Genomic DNA, 22,925 nt, shown 5'->3' on the forward strand with positions numbered 1-22,925 from the left:
CAGCCAAGAGAAATGATTTTTCATGCGAGTCCCTGTGTATGCCCTGAGGCCTCCTCCCACTGGGACATGTTGGAAACACCTCCCCTTGGAGGCGTCCAGAAAGCGTCCTGACCAGACACTCAAACCACCTCAACTGGTTCCTTTCAACACGCCGGAGTAGCATTGAGCCCCTCCCCGATAACCAGTCTCCTCACTCTGTACCCATCGGTGGGCCCAGCTATCATTCAGAGGAAGCTCATTTCAGCCACAAGTATTTGTGTTGTCACTCTTGGTCTGTACCTACGGCCTGTGACCACAGGTGAGTGTTGGAATATAGATTGATGTGTGAATTGACAGCTTTGCCTTTCATCTCGGCTCTCGTTTCATAGCCTCAGACTGGTAAAGTGTCCAAATCACTGCAGACGTACCAAACCGCTTATCAGTCTTCCACTGGGTCCTACCCTCATTGTAAAAACTTGATGCATCAAGTCAGAATACAAGGGAGCTTATATTACAATTGTGTTTGAGTGACAAAATTATGGTTCTCTGCAAATCTCAATATATTTAGCTGTAGTTGTGAGTTTGAGCCTGCATGGCGGTTTCAGCTCCCTTGGTTAGCCCTGTTACTGCAGTGACTAACTGGATAAAACAAATCTAGCTCATGGATGAATGGACTAAGGCAGCTACATAAAGGTGTAAAATGGTGATAAACAATTTTCATGTTTTCATATGAACAGTGTGGTCCGTATCATTAGGTTTCATTGCATTCTTTATCCTTGAATATTTTTTACAGTAAGCTTGGCTTGTTAACTGAACACAACCACCCATTTATGGATGGCTCCTGTGGAAACTTCTTACCTACTTATTTGTACAGTAACTGTGTTGATATATTGTCAAAACCTGGTAGTCTTCTGTTATTAAGGAGAGAAGCATCAAGGCAGTTGTGGGCTCAGTAAAACAACCCCCAGTGGAATATGGCATGAAAGGTCAGAATTTGGGTTGATTTCTGCTGATGCAGGAAAGTGATGAATTTCTTAGGATTGCCTGTATATCATGTCCATTCATCACCAAGTTAGTGTTTGCTCATTTTTCTCAAAACACACCAACATTATAAGATGTTACTAAGTAGATAATCAGAACACTCCTCGTTTGTGAACTCTTTAAACTCGTAATTATCGCTGGAAAGCTGCAGGCTCTTCTCAATGTGAATGTGTGGAAACTACTGTTTTCAGTCAACTCATTCAGATTTGATTCAACATATGTGCATCTCCTTTTCAGCAACATTTGGGAGCTTTTACCTCTCAAGCCTGAAGAGAAGTTATCTGTTCTCTTCAGGCTGGGCAATCTGTTGGTTTCCTTAGCTAGGAAATTGTTTTTGAATTGGCTCTATATGAACGAATTGGATTATTTTATAAATAATTATGATTACAATTAATTGAATTCCAATTGGCTTGAATTGGACTTTATTATCTAAGTGCCTTGAGATGACATTTGTTGTATTTGGCGCTCTATAAATAAGAATGAATTGAATTGATTTGAATTGAAAAAGTTAGCTTTGCATCATCACTTTTAAGACCTACAGATGATATTTTTTTCAATAGATTATAGAATGTTTATTTTAGGTCTAACTGGGTTAAAGCTCATACCATTGAAGTCTGTGTGTGTCTGTCTGTGTAAGATTAGTTACTATGCACCTGTGGAGTGAATAGTCTTTTTGCTAAATCTCCTTAGAGTAATTTAATGTAAATATAACGGTGTGATTGCTATTACATTGTTACATTTGACAAGCTGTCATGAGAGCACAATGTTGAATATGGGCTAATGATGAAATCATCTAACCAAATTCAAACAATTTCAGAAAGCTTTATTTTGAGACAAAGTTAAAACAGCCTTAGAAATTGAAAACTTAATTTTACGTGTAGCTGCTGCTCACTGCTCTGTCATGGCAAACAGGCGATATGCCTCAAAAGCTTCCTCAAGGCACCCCTTGAGGATGCCTGGCTAGATTGCTTGTGGTTTCTCTGTCATCTTAGTAATTGAAAGAGAAACTGTTGATATGCAGCAATGTCAAGCTGTCACACACCTAGCTCTCTGTTAATGTAATGTTATTAGAGGCTTGACCTCTGGAGGAAATACCCGCCAGGTCTGCCCGATAATGGAAATGTGCTGTGCTCTTGTGCTGTTATACGGCTGTTTGCACAGACATGTATGTAGTGTGCTAAATGAGTGGATATGTTTACCCAAGTTTTACAGTATTTACTACATGTTTGCATGGGTTGTGCCTGCCTGTGTCTTGCAGAGAGATGCGGGAACATGAACAGCTTAGATCAAAACTCTTTTCACGATACTTGATTCACAAAATGTATTGCCTGAATGTTTGACACACAGCTCAAATCCTTAATTTGGGAACAATTTCCTGTGTCAATTTAAAGCCCCTTTCACACTGCCGAATAACCCGCGTTTAATTCGCGAATTTAGCGTGTCCGCTGTTGCGTTCACACTGCCGACCCGGGCTGCCGCGTCAACTCGACTCGCCTTTCGACCCGCGTCGGACCCTAGTCTTTTTGCCGAGTTTGGTGTGAACGCAATCGACGCGGGTCGGACGTGGGTGTGGCGTGACGTGAGGAGTTTAAAAGACAGAATGGACAGCTGATTCAGAACAACAGCGACAGGTGAGGACAAGTTTTACTCTGTTTTAGCCTACATCAAGTTGGAGACATTTTTTAATATGGCCAACTGGGGAGACAAGGAGGTCCGCGAGCTCCTCAGCCTCCGAGCTGAGGACGTTATTTTCCGCCACATGTCGGGGACGGTGAAAGATGGACCTCTGCTGGAAGGGCTGGCGAGAAAGATGGGAGAGCGCGGTTTCCCACGCACCGTAAAGTAACATCTCCATGAACTGCATATACAATTCCATAAACGATATTTCAACATAGCCTGTTTGCGTTTGTTTGAAAAATTTGACGCAGACAGGTGTATTTAACCCTACCTCCGACGCATGGCTTGTGCCTACGTCATTGTACACGCCCAGCATTTTATGTGTTTCGTGTGACGCTCTGCCACTAGGCAACGCCCCCTGAACTCGGCTTCAGGTGACACGGGTCACCCTGACACGCCAAGCGTTCACATTGGTCGACGCGGGTCGAAGGTGCAATTTGGACCCGCTAAGGTAGCGGGTCGCAGTGTGAAAGGGGCTAATATTCTTCTGTGTTCAACATAGAAGCAGATACTTTTTCCCCAACATATTACTTTGAAATGGCTCTCTCCTCTGAATTGGTTCCCCTCCGTCTTCTTACTCTAATTTGCTCTTATCTTAAAGTTGAAATTACTTCCTTTGCTTCATACTACTTAGTTTAGTTTCCTTTTCTTTCTTTTTTTTCCACACCTACTTTTTAACCATAGTAATGGTACAGTAATTTTTCACTATTAGGGCAGCTTTCAGCATATTGCTGTATATTTCAGTGACAGGAAGCATATTTTCTGGACATTTGGCAGGACCCCCTCCCCCAGGCTATGTTATGTGTGCCTCACCAGATCCTGTTAGGATTTCTTTTTTCTTTACTTTTCCTTCGAGATAAATGTTTTGCTGTATTCTAGCTCCTTGCTTTTATTTTATTTCATCTTTATAAACAGTTAATATATAAAAAAACACATTTTATTTGATGTAAACTAAATGGGGTTACTATTAACAATATTCTGTGGCAAGGTGATCAATTCAAAATCATATACAGTAACTTCAAATTTTCCTTTGTGGTAGTTTTAAATCTGTTGCTTTATGTCAGACATGAAGCTTTTCAGAGGTGTATTTTTTCTTGTGTCTACATATTAAGAGCAGATGGCTCGCTGTACCTGCCACAACTCTGGTATCTTGGCCAAATTTGTTAATTTATTTATTTTTTGTTAAAGCACTAGGTAGTTGACAAAAAAAAAAAACATGCTTATAAAAGCTACTTTTGTAATTCTATCTCTAACTCAATAGTAATTTCCATGATAGTAGGACCTTTTTTTTTATTAATTATAAAGATCTCTGGAACTAGGAAATCTTGCTTCTGCTTCACTACTCTAAGTGCAGAGCATAACATTTTTTGTATAAAATACACAAGTTATGCATTTTTCTCCATGCACCCTACATAACTTTCATATTCATGTATATCAGTGGAGGATTCCCTGTGCTTTGCAGAGGGAGCAGGTGTCATCACTTGGTTTGCCAGAGAAAGGAGACCAATAACTTAAATCTCTTCTCTTCCATATTTTCTAGTCATGGTTCAATCAACCTGTTTTATTAGTTCTCTCCTTGCTGAACTGCGAAGCCGTAACTGACCCTTTTATCTAACATGCCAGACTGGCAGCGGTTGAAAGCAGAACATGCATGTGTCTCCTGTCGCGTAAACACCTTTTGTGATTTGGGCATCCATTCGACAAAGGACACATCGTGTGTTTGTGGGTAGTTACTCAACCAGAGTACATTTGTGTCCTCTGTCCTGTTTGTGTGCAACACACTCGCCTTATTAAGTACTCATAAAATGTCAGTGGACTCTCTCTCTAACCTTTTTCCAACAGGCTTTGCCGTCCTTCACAATTCAACGCAACCTATCACTCTCACAAAATGTATAAACCAATGACATATCGGTGAGTGGAAAAACCAAAGTTCAGCAAATGCTGAGAGATGCCAGTTCATGTATTGTTCATGTATTTGTGTGCGCACACACACATCTTTTTGCTGTTTTTTTTCCCCCACTTAATCAGAATCAGAATCCGTTTTTATTGCCATTGTTAGTGAACAGTGTTCACTAACTAGGAATTTGCTGCGGCGTAAGGTGCAAACATGTAACAGGGATATAATGATAAAAAATAAAGAATAAAAATATATGAATACAAAATGTACAAGGTGTGTACAACTTTCTTGTCAAGTTATTCCTGTGAAGGAACTGTTTTTACATGCTTTTTTAGTTTTAGCTTAATGCACTGGCAGTAGGCCATCTTACTCTTACCCTAATGGATATTTTCTTCACAAGTGCATGCTCTGATGGTTAGTTCACTGCCAAGTGAATAAAGAACTAACATTTCCAACTTGATGGCGATATAAAGGCCATAATTAGATGGTTCAAGCAGTTGGTGTCTTCAATTGCTCCTTGTGAATGATGTGAATGATTTTTGTGAATAAAGTTCAAATAGATGCACAGTAAATTCTGTTCCACAGAGTAAATGGTACAGAGACAAAGCCAGAGCATGGATATGTCTTCTACATGAGGCATAACGTGTGGGGGGGTGGTTGTGTGAGATAGAGGATCCACAGTGTGACACTGATTGCACAGAGGCTGGGGAAGATGAAGGGAGGCAGGGATGGTTTGAGAAATGTGTGCCACGTCTTTGATGGTAGAAAGCAAGGGGAAAGAATCATAAAAGTGATCAATGAAGAAAAAGAGTGCAGAGGAAAGTAGGGAGGTCCTAAATGAAGGCCTCAGTACCAAATCGATCAAATATGGCGGTACTGTAGATAACAATCGCATGTATTGATTTTAGTGTGTGAATAGCAGATAACACCTTTCTACACATTATTGCTTGGTGAGTCGTTTGCTTAGTACCTTTTTATTAAATTAAATGGCAGAATAGGCTCTGTTTTGGATGAAAGAAAAATCTGCATCTCAAAAGGGTCCTTGAATTTTTTCAAATGTATTATCTTTACTACCTGATGAGTAGAACCAGCCGTGTTGGATTCTGAAAGGTACAGCGCACTGCGTTCCCTTCTCTTGGTTGACTCTGCTTGTGAAAAGGTCTGAGCAGGTAAGCGGTGCAACCTCAAATAACTGCAATCCTGAGCACTAAAATCGCTCCGCTGCATTTTAGCCACTATCGCCGCACCCCGCTGAACCACTCTGCCTGCTCAAGGGAATTGAAGTCAAGTTCAGGCCAAGCTACCAAAATATCAAGAGCTGCTGTTGATGGTAAAACCCTCTGCATGTCTGGTAAAATGTCTTGTCCATCTTGTCTCCTAACCTTTTGGCATAAAGGACAGTGTCCATTAATACCATAAGAAGCATATCCCCATGCCAACAGAGCGTGCAACATCAGTACCCAAATAAAGTATTGGATGTCGTTGACCAAATAGTCCATTCATATAGCACCTGGGCAGAGTAAAGGGTTTTATCTTTTGAACTGTTTGTGTGAGTCACAACTTCAGGGGAATTCTTCCAATGTTACTTCAAGTGTTTAAAACCACTGAAAACGTGGTTCATAACCAATTGATTATATTAAGAGGACTTTGTAAAGTACAGGGTAGAGAGCCATTTAACTGGCAAGAGGGACAAAAAGAAATGAAAGACTTATGCATTTCAGTTACTTTATCATTTTCATAAAGTTCATGAAAGAAAAAGTTAAAACATTTAAACAAAGCATCATTATTTAATGCCCGTTTCCCTCAGAAGTTCTGTATGCATCTTTTCACTTCAAAAATCAAACAACTAGGTCATTTTCACACATTTCTCAAGCTTACAATCTTAGAATTAAAAAGCATATTTCCTATAAATCGCTTAACTTCAGGTACATGCATTGCAGGGACACACAGTGGCCTGCAGCGTCAGTTTTAAGGGCCTTTTCCTAAGAGAGGCATCCACCTATACTATCACAGGCAAATGCAGACCCCTTAATGTATTCATGGGGAGCCAAGCTTATTCTTCTTATTGCCTTTCAAGCGTCGTGTTTTCCTATGCAGATGCGATCAGCAGCAATAAGCCTTTGTGGTCATTGCTATTCAAAGACCATAATGTTGTCCTTATATTCTGCTCTGTGGCAGATTCTAACAGGAACAAATTACCGGCTGAACTTTCCATGGGCTGGCTAGTATGGCTGGCTGTATGTGTGTGCCGTGTTGACTTATCGATGAATAGTTAATTTAGGTTCCAGTTGGTGTTTTGCTAAGACAATAATTGTTACTTACAAGTGACTTCATTGAAATACTGCTGTGAGATTGTCATTTAATTTGCCTCATTTCCACTGCCATCTGAGTGATCCTGATTTAGCAGAGATGAAGATTGATAAACTATTTGTGTTTGTTTGTGTACTCAACACAAGGGTGGTGATTTAAAATTCTGGCTTTTTAGGAGTTGCATCCTATGCATAATTGGTGGATCCCTACTGGTGGGTATAATTGATAAAACATGTTACTGCCTGGTGTATTTGTGAATCTTTCTGGAAACTGCTAGGATGAATTTTAAACTGCAGAATGATTTCACTGATGGCAAAGTCATGCTCCATTAGGAACAACATGACGTACAAGTAAAATAAAACAGCTGTGTGGTTCTCACTTTTGACCAAACAGCATTCTGTCTTTTATAAAAGTTCAGCCGCATATTAAGCTCTCTTCACTGCTCTATCCAACATTACTAGAATATTTAGTTAAAACCAGAACCAGTTAGAATTATTTCTACATTATACCAAACATTGGATTATAAGACACCACTATCAAATATGACCAGAAAGACACTGCACACACATACTGTGTGCAACATTTCAAATACATTTTCCACTGATTTACACCAAACCCTCAATTAATCTCATGATGCTGAAAACTGCCCTTTGAGGGCACTTTCTCTGCTTTATAAATCGACAGTCAAAAACACAACAGTTGCTGAAAAATAGCCTAATCTCTTAAACATGATTATATTTGACTTGGAGGAGGGTGAAACAAATACATGGTAAAACGTAATAGATACATTTGACTCAATCCCTTCATTTCGAGAACAGTCATTTATCCAAAAGAAGTGCAAACTGCTTCGTTCAGGCTATTCAGAACCTTTTTAGTAGCCAAAGTGATTACATACTTCTACTTTATTTCCTCTTCTTTTCAGTGTAATATGCCTCTTGCACTAAAATGATGCTTTTAAGTTGATTATTTTGTTTTTTACGAAAATCAATCTTTATAGGTACAAATGGGAAATTTGTAAGTTTTCCCCTCTACCACACAATTGGTTGTTGTTGAAAGGCAGTAACAGTACATTTTTGAAGATTCAGCAATGTTTTTAACTCAACATTTAGCGAGTCCACTTACTGAAGTGCATGAAGCCCCTGCCGCTCCACAGACTGAGAGATCTAACCGCTGCTAGCCCCCAACTAAGTTCTTCTTGTAGCTTGAGCGTAATTCTTATGTCATCTTTTCCCCACATCACATGCTAAATACTTATTTCGTCCCACCTTGCAAGTTGGAAACAGTCCCTCCAGTTTTCTCAGTGTGGTATAGGCTGTCTGACCTTACCTTTCTGAGACTGTAGGTTGTGCTCTGCAGTTTTAATTCCCAGCCATAGCATTAAAGGCTGATTGTGTTCATGTTATACACTGTAACACAGGCAAAAAATATCTCATAGAAATTTTAACAGAGGAGGACTTAAACTGTCTTTCATTTAATAGTGTTTGTTGCGCACACTGCTTCTATGCTTAATGCTGGTGCTTTATGAATGCTCTTGAGTTATTTGCATAGCTTATGGATATTGTGTGGCTATATTTATATGGGTGCATATTAATTAATTAATGTATTTATACTGGCTTCATTTTTATACTTATTCATATTATATTATATTTCTATATTGTATTTATTTATTTAGATGGAAATTATAGGACACATTTGCTTTGTTTCAGGTTTATAACCTGCTGCTGGTGCTGTAACTGCTTTATTGAAGAGAAAATACAAAGCAAAATAAAAGCCCAAGCTTGAGTTGTAACTACGTCTGTTGCCTTCCTGGCTCCCTCTTCGGCGAGGAAAAAACCCAAAGAGCCGAACAGTGTTTTCATGTAAAGTTGATATCATCTATCTTTATGACAACTAGACATTAATCAAAAGAAGACATATGATATTCCAATTATAAATCTAGTGGAATATCATTTCAGATATATGAAGCCAGCCCATTTGTTGAAATGTACTGCAGATCCGTAGCAGGTATTAAGTTCTTTCCAGGGTTTAGATACCATCGTGAGACAGCAACTCAATTTACAAAAGCCTTTCATGCAGACTCAAGCTGCATGCATATGTGGAACTGAAAGCAGAATTGATTGTTTTCAGAGTTACAAATGTGATCAGCTCTGTAGGAAATCCTAAGGATATGTAAGGATAATCCATATATTTCTTGGTAACACTAATTACTGCAGCACTGGGGAGAATCAAATCTGTATGCTCAGTAACAAGACACTGGCATAAGCAATACCTCCAAAACTTAGTTTTACAGAACAACTTTAGCAAATATTCTTGTTGGTACATGTTGATGAGCAGCTTATTAGTAGACTTGGAGACAGTGCTCTCTGCAGCACTGACAGCAGATAAACATTCTGTGCTCTGTTTTGGCTTAAATGTAGTCTCCTGTGCTTCACATCTGCTTTTTTTTTTTCTTATTTTCTGTCTACAAAGAAAGTTGTTCCAAAAGACGGTTACAGTTGAACAGAAATGCTGAAGAAGGTGCCAAACATCACAGTAAGGCCCGGTGATATGGCAAAAAAATGAAATCTCAGTATCTTTAGACATGAATATAGAGGTATTTTGTATTTTCAACAAATATAGATATTTACTATTATTGGGTGATAATGGATACAAGTGAGCCTGTTTTTGTTAAAAACTGCATTTCTGCAATGACAAAAATGTAGAAATGTATAGTTAAATGATCATGAGTTGTTCTTCTTAATTTAAGTTAACAACAACAAGGTGTACTCGAATGCATCACTATTACCCACATGCCCTAAAGTGCAAAACAATGCAAATTTCAGATTTTAAGACATCAAGATTAATAGTCTTTCCTTCAGATTTTCAATTGTTCCAAAAGCCTACCCATCTCCCCTAATGATTTTGGCTGTTTACATGTAACGTTTCTGTGAGAAAGTAATTTTATAGGTTCAGCTCCCAACCACAATCGGGCTGCATTTGCACTGCACAGAACACGATAGTGAGGGAAGAAAAGGGAGTGCTTTTTCAGTTGTGGTGACCCTCTTCATTAGAAAGTAGTCACAGTTTGCCCAGTACAAACTGTGTTGTCACAGCATTTCTGCACCTTTGCGTATAGGGAAACAAACAGTCTGAATATACAAAAGAATGTCTCTCATTTTGAGAACTACTTATGCACAATCTCTTATCACCATCCTCTAAGACCAAGTCACCATTCTTTAAACCTCTGAAAGTGTTGAACATTTTGTGTTGGGACATCGAGTACTTTACAGCATTACAGAACATTTGCATGGAATACCTGGCAAATCTGTAAACTAATTTAATTTGATCTGGCATCATGTGTCCCACCACCTCCTTTGTATTACCGTAGCCAGAAAAAGTCTAATATTTAACTGATATTCAGTGAATTTCATACAAAAAGACTGCACTCATTGGTTGTAGGGCTATCTAGCTGTGACTTACAATGTGGTCTGTGCCTGTTAAACATTCTTAAAAATCTAAATTAATTTTGAGGTTCCATATTAATTCACATTTCCATATTCATCTGATGATACCACGCCATGTGAATATACCTTTCTTGAAACAATACATGAAGGAACTTCAAATGCATGAATCTGTAAATCTGTAAACTAATTTAATTTGATCTGGCATAATGTGTCCCACCTCCTTTGTATTACCGTAGCCAGAAAAAGTCTAATATTTAACTGATATTCAGTGAATTTCATGCAAAAAGACTGCACAGAAAGGTCAGGTCGACGTTCCAATCCATGTGCCATTAATCTCATTGGTTGTAGGGCTATCTAGCTGTGACTTACAATGTGGTCTGTGCCTGTTAAACATTCTTAAAAATCTAAATGAATTTTGAGGTTCCATATTAATTCACATTTCCATATTCATCTGATGATACCACGCCATGTGAATATACCTTTCTTGAAACAATACATGAAGGAACTTCAAATGCATGAAAAAAACTATTTATTTGTTTATTTATTTTCTTTAAATCATCAGTGGTGTAATGATGTTGACATTTTAATGACTAACCCAATTTACACTACACTGGAGGTCAAGGGAAATATTTTTGACACAATTTTAATGGTCTCATGACAGCCAATTTCAAAACAAGATTCACATGACAGTTTTCATTGTAAAGTCGGAAAAAGAGCAAAGTAGTTTCTTTCAAGGCTGTCTAAGAGAGCCATTAATGTGTCCTGAGTTTGTCATATCACAGGGAAATGTAACATTAGCCACTGAGCCATAACTAAATGATGAAAAGAATGGTCAGATGGATAAAATTAGGTATCAAAATAAAAAAAAAAACATTTGATCTGAAATGCATGAAATGTGTCCATTCATGGCAACAATCGACAGATCTCACATCAGCACAAATTCACCCTGCAATCGAGCAGCGGAGCTAAGAATCAGCAAGATGGATGTCATATCACAAATGTACAAGATGGATAGAAACGTTTTTCTGCCCACAGAGCTGCAAACATGTTTTACTATAATAAAATGAGATCACAACAGCAACTTGGACTTAATGCTGTAATACCTGCTATGAAGCACCTCATATCAAGTAAGGAAGGATAAAATATGCTAAGCCATTTTTCCCCTTAGCAGTGGTTTATCCATTAATCCCAGCCGTCTTGAAAGTTTGTTTAAATAAAAGGTGCAATGGTCATTTCAGAGGCAGGTCTAGGTAGGGATCTTTAGCTCAGCATCTTTGTCTGCCTACACTAATTTACTTTTAAAATTATGTATTTGCACGGTGAAGGCAGCATAGGTGGCTAGCTAGATTTTAATTGCATAGTTTGTCAGTATGATGCTAGTGCACTCTAGTATTTAATGGGATATTCTTCCAGCTCAAAAACTCCAAAAATACATTAAAAAAACTTCAAAAATACACCCGTGGCACTCCGGCTACCGAAGGTTCATTCAATGAATTGTTCAGGTTTGTAAAGATTTTTACATCACGCTAACATCTCAGTGTAGAATTATCCAGCCTCTTTATCTCCATCTAACTTCCACTTCCAACCTTTGTGCATTCACTGTACCTTGGAAGAGGAAAGTTGAAACTTTTGTTCTTGCTTTTTGCTCTGCCGTCAATAGAAAATTCTCATCAGGAGTTATATGTTTCACTTAATTTTAGAAAGAAATAAGCTAGTGATGCCCTACTTTTTTTAAGCTTTATATCCCAACGGAGAACTTTCTGTTGGCATTCTTTCTTTCTTTTTTATTTGTTAGTTTGAAATTGGACATTCCATACGTCTTTGAACAAAATGGCCCATCTTTATAAAAATAAACTTGCAACATCAGTGATACCTTGCTCATATAAGCAGCAATTCTTAATGTTAGTCTCCAAGTGTGCCAGAATGAGACCACAGGCTATTTACTGTAGTTGGTGGCATGGTAATAATGTTCTTCAAGGGTTATTGAGTCTTGCCTATCTCAAAAATGCTGAAGAAAGGGTGTGGTGTTTTTTCCTGGGTATTTTCACCAAAGTATTAGACATTTCATTCGGACCCCAGAAAATATGGTCAGCTTGTGGGAAAAAAAGATCATAATATATCAGTGTCACTGGTCCTAGTTTAATCTGTGTTTAAGAATGTGTGGTACTATTATTTGTTCATGGATGTATTCATTGTGTTTCTGTTATCCATGTCAAGCTTTTTTTTCTTTTTGATGATGCTTACTGTACATTGTACGTTTACAGTGTAATGCATTTGCATCCGTGTAAACTATCATGTTTTTATGTAATCTCTCAGCTGCAGATAAGAAATAGGGTTGTAGACAGGAGGACATTCCAGGTTGGGGAGTTACAGGCATCAGCAGGAATCTAATGCCGTTTGGCTGTGTTCAGAAAAGAAGCCAAGACACACATTCTCTCTCTCTCACACACACTCACACACACACACACACACACACGCACACAGCCCCAGTCTCAGGCACTACTGTAATTGGATGTCTGATTACTGTCAGATAGTGTGTATAGGAGGGACAGAGGGGGAGCCAGAAAAATGAAAGAAAGTTCTTCTTTGATGGAAGAATGTTGTAACAGTAAAGTTAAAGAAAGACAGATTGACACTCAGAAGTCATGGGGAGCACAGGGGGAATAGAGAGTACCAGACAGAAGTGGGCAAGTTCTAGCTTTGTGATCTCTGTGCTTAACATTGACCTTGTGCTTTTTATCTGTGGTCTGACATCCAATCATCCTTTGCTTATCTCCCTCCTACCTTGCCTTATACATCTTTTCACCCTCCTGTTCTTTTCCATTTCCTCCTTCCATCTTCTGATTTATCTTTTTCCTTATCTGCCCTCTTTTCCATCTATCCTGCTTCTCATTCTTCAACTTTGGATTTGGTCCCTTCAAGCTTTTCGTCATGCATTTCTCCTTGTCAGCCACACTCAATTCCACCTTCAATCTCCTACCATCTAGCAGGAAGTCAGTGGGATTGATCTAACTGATTAGAAGTATTGGTGATTCGTGACAGGTGGCGGAAAGTCGAATGACTCAGTGGAGACTTGTGTCCTGCCCTGGGACTCATAGCTCCCAGACTGTACATCTGCTTTCACTGCAACACTTATAGTAAACAGTTCAACTGAAAGATTAGAGTTTCGCCTTGTTTCCACTTACATGTCTGTGGTCCATAATTCCATCTGATATGCAGACTTTGGCCCTTATTGTTTCATCATAAATGCACATCTTTTCAGACAGATGGAAAATATATGCATTAAATTGTTGCAACAACACTTTGTAATTCAAAGAGAAAGGTAAGTTAACATAGGTTGGTCTGCATGGTAGTAATGCATGCTAACTGTAAGTTACACAGCTTCCAATCCTTCCAATGCTTATGATGGCAAGAATTTTTCATAGTGATCTCTTTTACTGTAGTAGTTTGTTGGCCTGTTCGATATTGCATTTATTCAACTCCTGAAGATACAGTGTGCCGTCTCTACAAAGTGTGTAATTACAAGGAAATGAAGCACGAGATCTTGAATGTGTGGGTGTTGAGATCAACATGGCTCAATTTTGTATTTACATGAATAAAGTTTAAGGTTCTTTCTCAAGTTATTTCTTTTTTCATGCAGTGAAAAAGATCAAATATATCCATGAGTTAGGTTTCATGTGAATTCCTTCTGCATCTTTTGTTTGCAGTATTTTACAGCTAGTGGGTGAACAACAAGAATTAGTATGGCTTTTTACTAGACTCGCTATTATCAGTAATGCACTTTGATGACTTAATATTGTACTTTCTTTGGATGTTTTGAAGTTAAAAAATAAAATCTAGTCAAGTCAAGGAAAAAAACATATTCAAACGGGTTCTATTTCTTTTTTTTTCTTTCTTTTTTATGCAACATCTGACACATGCTAAGTCCTTCATGATCTGAGTAAATGCTGACTTCAGCTAGACTTCTTGACTCCTGTGGCGAGGACAGACCTTGTGGCCCCTCCGCGACACACACACGCACACACACACATTTTCTGTAAGAGCATGTCATTTTACATATAAAAAAGCACACCCTGCCATATATATATGAAACGAAGATAGAAGAAAGTTACATAGTCTTAAATAGTTAATGTCTCTATAATCTAACCACGAAACCAGCGAAAGAATATGCAGATCTTTGCAGCGTGTAGGATTGAAACAATATCTCAAATGTTAGTCTCAGAGTGAAGGATAGCTCCAGCAGTTATAGCTTCAAAATTAAATTCAGGTTTTTACAAAGAATACCGCAAACAGTTGTATGGAATGTAGACCGATGCAAATATCCAATATCAACACACTGATGCAAACTGATTCTTCCATTTAGATTTTAACTAAACTTTATGAGCAAGTTCATTGCAACGCTCTGTGCACGCAAACACAGTTCAGTGTATTCATACCATGTTAATCAAATATTTACTATTGCAGGAAAATAAAACAACTCTAGCACATTTTTTCCATGCCCTTATCAGTGTTTCATTATCAGCAAATTATAACCAATTTCAAGCTTAACTCAGCTATGTGCTCTCAAAAGCTTTTTCACTTCAGGCTGGGTTCAGGTCTGAGCAGCGGTTTTGTGAGTTTGGGTTAGAGCCGCCCTAAATTTTTAAGCCAATTTGACGCTCGAAAACCTGCATCCTTTAAGGCATATTTTAATGGGAGGATGTAAATTTTCTCAGGACAGCAGTTTAGTGGGGGGTCGTCAATGATTCATTAGCACGTCTAAGGAGAAGTTTCAACTTGGAGCGAAATTTAGGAAAAAAAAGAAAAAGAAGCAGACCCAATATTTATCGCACCATTTAATCTGCACCTAGGAGAACAAAAGCCAGCATAGTTCTTGGAGTTTTATACAGTTGCATTCAAAAGCCAACTCTCAGTGGTAAGAAGAAATGTAAGTCTGAGAGGCCATACAGACATTCATGCCATGACTTCAGAGACTTGTGCTGCAGTGCTGCAAGCCAAGGAGAATGCAGGGAGAAACAGGGGTTAACTTTAATTTTAAAGCATGTGCTAATGAGGTTTATAAAAGAGTGTCAAAGTCGGAGTATATGTGCCTGTATTTTTTTATGTGCTTATATGCTGTATTAGTGTGATAATTCTCTGTTTAACAATCCACTGGCAGGTAGTCGTGAGGGTGAATGCAGAGGAAGGTTTTATCAAAGAAATGTTGCTAAGCTTTAGAGAGAAATTATTTCTTACATGGATTTTGTTGAACATGCAGAGCATTGTGCACGGGCTAAGCATATTGAATGTGCCTATAGTAACAAGTGCGTGTGTCTGAGTTGCAGAGACGCACTGAACATAATCAGAGGATGACACAGCTTTATTCAAATGGAAGAATTGTTAAAGGCAGGGACTTTGATTTCACTAGCTTTCATTTAACACAAAAATAAGAATTAAAATACACACACTCGAGTGCCAATGGCATTAAGACATCTAGCTTTAATGTTTCCCTTATTACTCATCCTGCTCAGTAGGAAGCCACATTAACATCTTTATGTCCAACCCTAAATGCCTCTAAAAATATGTTGCAAAATGCATGATGGTACAGTGAGTATGTTTGGTACTTCAGTACTGTTAAAGTTTTAGTACTGTGAACATCAAGCTATATGGGGTACAACTGACTGCTACTGAACACTGCTATTACATTAGCCTTTAAAGCTTGTGCTGCAACTATCAAAACTAACACGTAAATACAAAAATGAAGGGGAAAAAGGGTTTAGTGAAGAGGGACAGATGAATAAAAAAACGTTTAACAGTAAAATTGTTCACATACTTGGGAGATCTCTGAAAAGTTTGCTTAGCTAAAGGTAAGAAGAAAATGGCAGAAGCTCACACACTTTTTTTTTCTCTATTGGGTAATAGATGAAATAGTGCAGAGAGTGGAGTGTGGGGGAGGGAAACAGATTGTTAATTAAACGCCGAGACAGTGGAGCTTCATGTCCTGCAAGGGAAAGTATGCAATCTGAAAACAGAATGGAGGTAATTGCCAGCTGTAAGGGTTTTGTTTGGAGAGTCATTGAGCACTCTTAGCATTTTCATCATCCCAACTTGCACATTACATCTTTATTTTGAACAGCTGCACAGGGGCCATCCATAACTCATACACAGAATGGTCATTTAGAATCAAAACAATAGTAGTTACACCTATGCTAAGGGAGGTGAACAAAGACAAAGATTCAGCTGGGTTCTGTTACATGCCGAAGCTTCAGTCATCAGGTTATCTTGGTTTGTTGGTGCTCAGTGGATGAAGAGCTCATAATTGAATTAGCCCCTCTTTGATGAATGTGGTACAGTTGGTGATTTATGTTAGAAACTATTACTGTGATCCGATTAAAATTTTATCTGAAGTGAGTGAGGCGGATTTCCAACTGATCCCACATTAGCTCAGCCAGCATGCAGTGTTATATCACTAAACAACAAGTGATCCAGTGTAAACACAACCAGTCAAAAGCAGGGGTCTTTATATTGTCAGCAGACAACAGTTGCTTCAGTTGAAAGTTGAAATAGATGCAGGCTACCATGCTATTTGATTAGTCCAACGATCTGACTGATTCAGATTTAATCTGAAAATGGCAAACAGTGTTAACATTACATCATGTGTTTACTGTTCACTTTGTACATGAGTATTTCATTTTTTATGTTTTTCACATACTAGAAGCTTTCCACCTAGCATCATCAGACAGTTTAATACATTTTGTGTCTCCGTCTGTAACAATATTTTTGTCTGTTTCACTTTTTGCTCTTTATTTCTTCATTTTTTTTCTCCCCATTTTTTCTGCAACTGTATGAAGGAAATACTTCTGGTGTGCTGGGATGTTTGAGGATTTTAATATTAAATCCATTTCTTTCAAGCTCCCCTTCTTATTAACAACTCAAGCTTTCAAGTTGACATTTTGTGAGTGATTTGAAAAAAAAAAAAAAGTTTCTCTTGATCTATCTTCCCAGCGATCCTTTTTAATAGAGCAACAGAGGTATGCATTAATAACTGATGCTCACCCTTATCAAGCTGCAGACAGATTTCAGAATGATGAGTTTGGCAGCAACACAATTAGTGTGTGAGTGTATACAAACACTTCTACATCAGTGCACGGACAAAAAAAAAACTTTCCAGATAAAAGCGGTTATTGATAATGGGTATAAATTTTCTAAGACAATGATTTAATCACTTTAGCGATGCTCCAAACACAGTAGTGACAAAATGCAAACATCAGTACTCGTGTGTAAACCCACAATGTTTTGAAAATATTTTGTGGATCAGCAAAACAATTTTATGCTGAGACACAGATGGGGGAAAGATGGAAGACATTTTTTGCTATTTTAGTATCCAACAAAGACTTAAACTTTCTCCATTCTAAATGATCAGACCGTTTGAAATAAAACTTAGTCGACCTGCCAGTCAGACGTTGTGAACTAGCACTACCCAGATTGGTAACAATCAAGTGAATGCGATACAGAGTGACTCTGTGAAGATGGAAGAAATCTTGGAGAAGGACAACCATGAGTGCTTCCACCAATCAGACCTTTATGGTAGAGCGGCCAGAGAGAAGCTTTTCCTCACTAAAGGGCTTATGGTATCCTGCTGGGCATTTGCCAAAAGGCACCTCAATGACTCTGACCACGAGAGACAAAATCATGTGATCTGAGGAAAGAAACAATAATCTATATGGCCACAGCTCTGAAGTATGTGTGTGAGGAAACCAGGGACTGAGCATCACCTGCTTAAAACGGTCTCTACGCTTTAACATGGTGATCGCAGTATCATTCTGTGTTGATGTTTTTCTGTAACAAGGAGAGAAAGACCAGTCAAGATATATAGGACAAGATGGATGTAGAAACTAAAGAGCAGTCCCGATTAATTATTTTTTTTTTAATTAATAATAAAAACTTTTCAAGAGTGCTCAGGATCTAAGGTTTACATTTCTACAAGACAAAGACATGACCAATCCATCAATCAGTAAAACTGTTAGTCTTGGAGTGAAGCAGCCAGAGTCTGGAGCCCAGGGCAACTTCTCTTGGAAGACCTAAAAATGGCTTAGCTGAGCTTGAGTTCTGCAAAGAGTAACTGGAGAAACCTTCACAAGAAAAGTATACGAAACTTGTAAGAACATCCTCAAACAGACGAACCTCTAGTGCCGGAGGGGGTTTAACCAAGTGCAGGGGGGTGGCTGAGAAGCTGGAGTGTTCATCGACCAACAGTGAGATCAGTCATTTGATAGCCGGCTTCACCCAGCCCATATGTTAAAGGGTCCTTGGTCAAGATACTAAACCTTGTAAATCACTTGTAAGTCTCTTTGGATAAAAGTGTCTGGTAAAAGGGTAAAACTATCCTCAGTGAAAACATTCCAAAAAACAGTTTTTGATTAGTCATTGCGGAGAATTGCTTGTAGATTGAGGGAAAAAAAATATATTATCACTTTTAAGACGAACTAAAACCAAACAAAATAGGGAAAATTTAAACTTAAAACTCTAAAATCTTTCTGGTGACACTGTTTAAATCAGATATGTCATTATTGCTTGAGTAATCTGATCTTACTAGCAATTCTATCAAATAGTATGTTTGGTTGGGTTTTTGTGTGTGTTTGAAGGGTGGGGTTGATGGGGTGTCTGTGCAGATTTTTGTCACTTTAGTGATTAGCCTTAAGAGGCTTTTAATTTGAGGCTAATGAGTATTTGTTTTAGCACTCGTGCACTCTGCTGTGTGTGCGTTTGCTGCTTACGAATGCAAGTGATTAAGGATTGTGATATAGTGAAAGCGACAGACTGTACAGATGTTCAATAAATGGGCTGGAACAGGCATCGAGGAAAGGGGATATCATTCAGACTTTCTCACCAGCACACACACGCATGAAGATAAATGACGAACGTGAGCAGGCGGACCCAGACGAAAGACAGGTTTCCACGTCTTCTTTGAGCGCCGTAATCCTTATTACAAGCAGGCACCTTACTTTGATTTGGGGAGAAGATACAATACGTCCGAGCCAATTAACAGTTCAGAGCTTAAAGCTTAAGTGCGGATTAGTGCTAAACAGTTTGCATTGTTGGATTGCGTGTGTGACTGTGTGTCAGAGTTCAAGGAAAAACAGGAAAGAGAAATAACATTTCAACAGAAGTCATAATCAAGTATTGTAAATGAAATAATTTTGTCATTCTCAGCAGCAGTAAAAAGGAATTGATGTGGGCACAGATAGTTCCTGCCAAACACAGCAGTGATAATATTTCTTTAGTCATGATTTGGCCCCGTGCATCTTTCTCCTTTTGCAATCAACTCCTCCATCACCATTTCTTTTCAGCATATTTTCATGTATTTTTCTTCTTGCTTCAAATTGCGTCTCTCAGCCTGTTTCTGCTCACCTTGTGTCTTATTCATTCTCCCATTTTCTGTCCCTGCGTCTATTATAATCTTTTCTACTTTTTTTTCATACTTATACACTATATTGCCATTTCTAGAAGTTAGCTTCGCTCTCCTCTCTGTCTTGTATTTTCTTGACTATTCTTCGTTCTGCTTCTGCTGCCATGTTAACGACCCACTTTTGTGTGGCTGCTGGAAAAGCGTTGGAGCACTGAAAGCTTTCAACTGAGTTTAGAAACCAGTTGTATAAAATGAGTGTAGGCTGAATCAGGAAAGACTGACAGAAAGCGAATGATGAGCACAGAATGGAAAATGCAATCTGGTTGGCTGTGAAATTGTTGATGCATTTTGCTCCTCTTGTTCTGTCTCAGGTGGGGTGTGTATCGCACAGTCCTTGAAGATCCCCCGGGAGCCCAGGCCAGGGGAGTTTGATAAGATCATCAGGCGCCTGTTGGAGACCTCCAATGCCAGGGCGATCATCATGTTTGCTAATGAAGATGACATACGGTTTGTGCTGTTATCTTCAAGTCCAGCTGCACAATTTTATTTGTGCTGTTTTCAGTCACACCTTTTGTTAAATGGCATTTTCTATGCTATAGTAACCTATTTTTTACAGTAGAATCTTTGACATCTAAATGCCTGTTTTTCACAAGTTCTGTTATTCTGCTAATATTACGACAGGATTTACAATTAGAGGAAATGCTTTTCTGTTGCCTATACCAACATGATCAGTCCTAAAGCAATGCATTTTCTTTCTTGTCTGGCTTTCGTGGAGGTTTTACTTCTTTTCTCATCAAACAGGCGAGTTCTTGATGCAGCGAAAAGGAACAACCAGACTGGCCACTTCTTGTGGGTAGGTTCAGACAGCTGGGGATCCAAGATCTCTCCTGTGATTGGCCAAGAGACAGTGGCCGAGGGAGCCATCACTATTCTTCCCAAGCGAGCGTCCGTGGACGGTAAGAATAAGTGTAAAGATATTAGAGTTGCACACTATGCCAAGATTGCTGCATGCTATCATTACACATGCAGGTAGTAATGATAGCATGCATCTGACAGTCCATTGCTGTGTGGACTCAGTCTGGTAGATTGAATTAAGTGAACAGGCGAGAGACTTGAACCTCCATATCCCCTTGGGCAAGGAGTTTTTATTCCAGGAGGCCATAGAGGACTTCCTCAATTGCTCCCTGTCAGAGCTCCCTATTAGATAATTGACTCCTGGAGGGCCACAAAGGCGACAAGATATAAACTGAGAGTGAAGGAGAGAAGTAGAAGTTTAAATAAATCAAAGACAGCGTTGGCTGCTTCACATCAGAATCACTCCAAGTAGAAAAGATGGAAGGAGAGAGAATAAGGTGGTACCAAAGGCAGAGAAATGAATTGGGTATACTCTGAGGTACCAATGTATTAGATAGAGAGGGCAATATGACGTAATGTATTCCAGTAATTCACAAATTGATTCTAAATTAAGCTTTAATTCTAGCTTTGTTGTTGATTAATCACATCAAGGGCAGAAGTTACTGGCCCACCTATTTCAATATTTCATATAAGTTGCATATACCACCATTCCTGTTTTATTGAAAGGTTACCTCATCTATCAAAAGTCTAAAAACAGGGACATGGCTAGTATAGCCTCCTGCAGATATGCAAAAAAGATTTTACTGTGTTTGAAAGTATTATGACATAACACAAAAGCCACTAATTGGCTACCTGTAGAAGTGGTTTCTTACCTTTGGAAAGAATCATGGTTGCTGTTTTGCCTAATTGTCAGTCCTTGTGTTAATTTGCACAGATCAGCTATAACATTAAGACTATCAGCCTGTTTCAGAGGAGTCTTCCTTTTTCTGCCAGAAGAACTCTCACCAGTCAGGGCGTGGTCAGAAAAGCATCTGAGAGTGTCCTGGAGTGTCTGATGCAAGGCTATTGGGCTCTGTGTGGATTGGGCTTTCTATCCATAAAGCACACTTGCATTGCTACACAAGAAAAACTATAGTGTTAGATTAGTTAGTGTAAACTTGAAATTCATGCTAACATGTTAGTTCAACAGAAATGGTGCCAAAATGAGCTTTTCAAAACTTGATTAACATTCTAAGTTAATGTGGATGGGGATTGAATCACTATATATGTCTTTACACCCACATGAGCCTCGACACCCCAAACATGATCCAAAATTCCAGCTTTTTTTTAAAAAAAATGTAAAAACAATAAATATAAGTATATATTGATATAGCAGAATTCCCTATCAAGCCAGTCATTTCATATATTAAGTTTCTTCTTTAAAATGCTAAAGTTGGCAAAATTCTAAGTAATACTTTAATGCTAAGTGTCAACTCCTGATAGTTTAAAACATTTCCAGGGTGTCATTCTGCTCTAATAAACTACCGATTTCATAACCACAGCGTCATCTGACAAAAACATGATTTATTCAACTTAAAGACGACGTCTGTGCAGTGACTTCAGCTAAACTTACATGTAGAAAAATCTCCCACAGAGAAAGCTAGTTGCAGAATGAGCGTTTTCTCACACAGTTCACAGCGTTGTGGCGTCAGATATACTCCAGTCAGTAACTTGATTCGGCTCTTTCTCATGTAGTCAGTAGCTCCATTTCTGCTCATGTGCATGTAAGCTGGGACAGAAGGTGGTCTTGCCTCAGTCAAGCTGCAACTGTAGTTCAACTCAGCTGTGCATTTAAGTGTGCTAGACTGGGGCTTTAAATGCCCTTTCATGCCCTTTAATCGTGGTGCTGAAGACATTTGGATGGCTAGATAACCAGTGCCCCGTGATCCCTAAAATAAAACGAGGCACCTTTCTTCTGCAAAATAGAAGTTTAAAGTAAAGGGGAGTAATTAGGATAGGGTTGGAGCAGACTGTCTTCTTGCTGAACCAACGCATTTAGAGTGCAGATTAGAGGTGGACATTTCAATACACTTTGATTTAAATTACTTTGACTTTAAAGAGTTGCGGACACTGTAATTTGTTCACTTATCTAACGAAAGCTTAGGCTGTATTGCACATCATTTGACACAGCAGTAAGCAAATACATGGACTTTCTGCACTTTTTCACCCAGAAGTGATTCCCACTGATTAACAAGAGGATATTAAAGTGATAGTTCGGAGTAGATTCACCCTAGGGTCATTTGAACCGTGACATCCAGCCAAGTAGCCCACCCGAAGTTTTTTCGATCTTGGCTGA

The 22,925-nt window shown here is 38.7% G+C and overlaps 1 protein-coding gene across 3 annotated transcripts in view; it reads left to right on the plus strand.

The window, feature by feature from the left end:
• grm8a (glutamate receptor, metabotropic 8a) overlaps window positions 1-22,925 on the plus strand; it is a 250,435-nt gene that overhangs the window by 154,518 nt on the left and 72,992 nt on the right. For all 3 annotated transcript variants that reach the window (XM_075471477.1, XM_075471475.1, XM_075471476.1), the window contains exons 4-5: window positions 20,107-20,242; window positions 20,537-20,691. In XM_075471477.1, coding sequence (XP_075327592.1) covers window positions 20,107-20,242; window positions 20,537-20,691 — 291 coding nt within the window. The remainder of the gene's footprint in view (window positions 1-20,106; window positions 20,243-20,536; window positions 20,692-22,925) is intronic.

The sequence above is a fragment of the Odontesthes bonariensis genome, chromosome 8, assembly GCF_027942865.1.
Source record: "Odontesthes bonariensis isolate fOdoBon6 chromosome 8, fOdoBon6.hap1, whole genome shotgun sequence".
NCBI classification, from domain to species: domain Eukaryota; kingdom Metazoa; phylum Chordata; class Actinopteri; order Atheriniformes; family Atherinopsidae; genus Odontesthes; species Odontesthes bonariensis.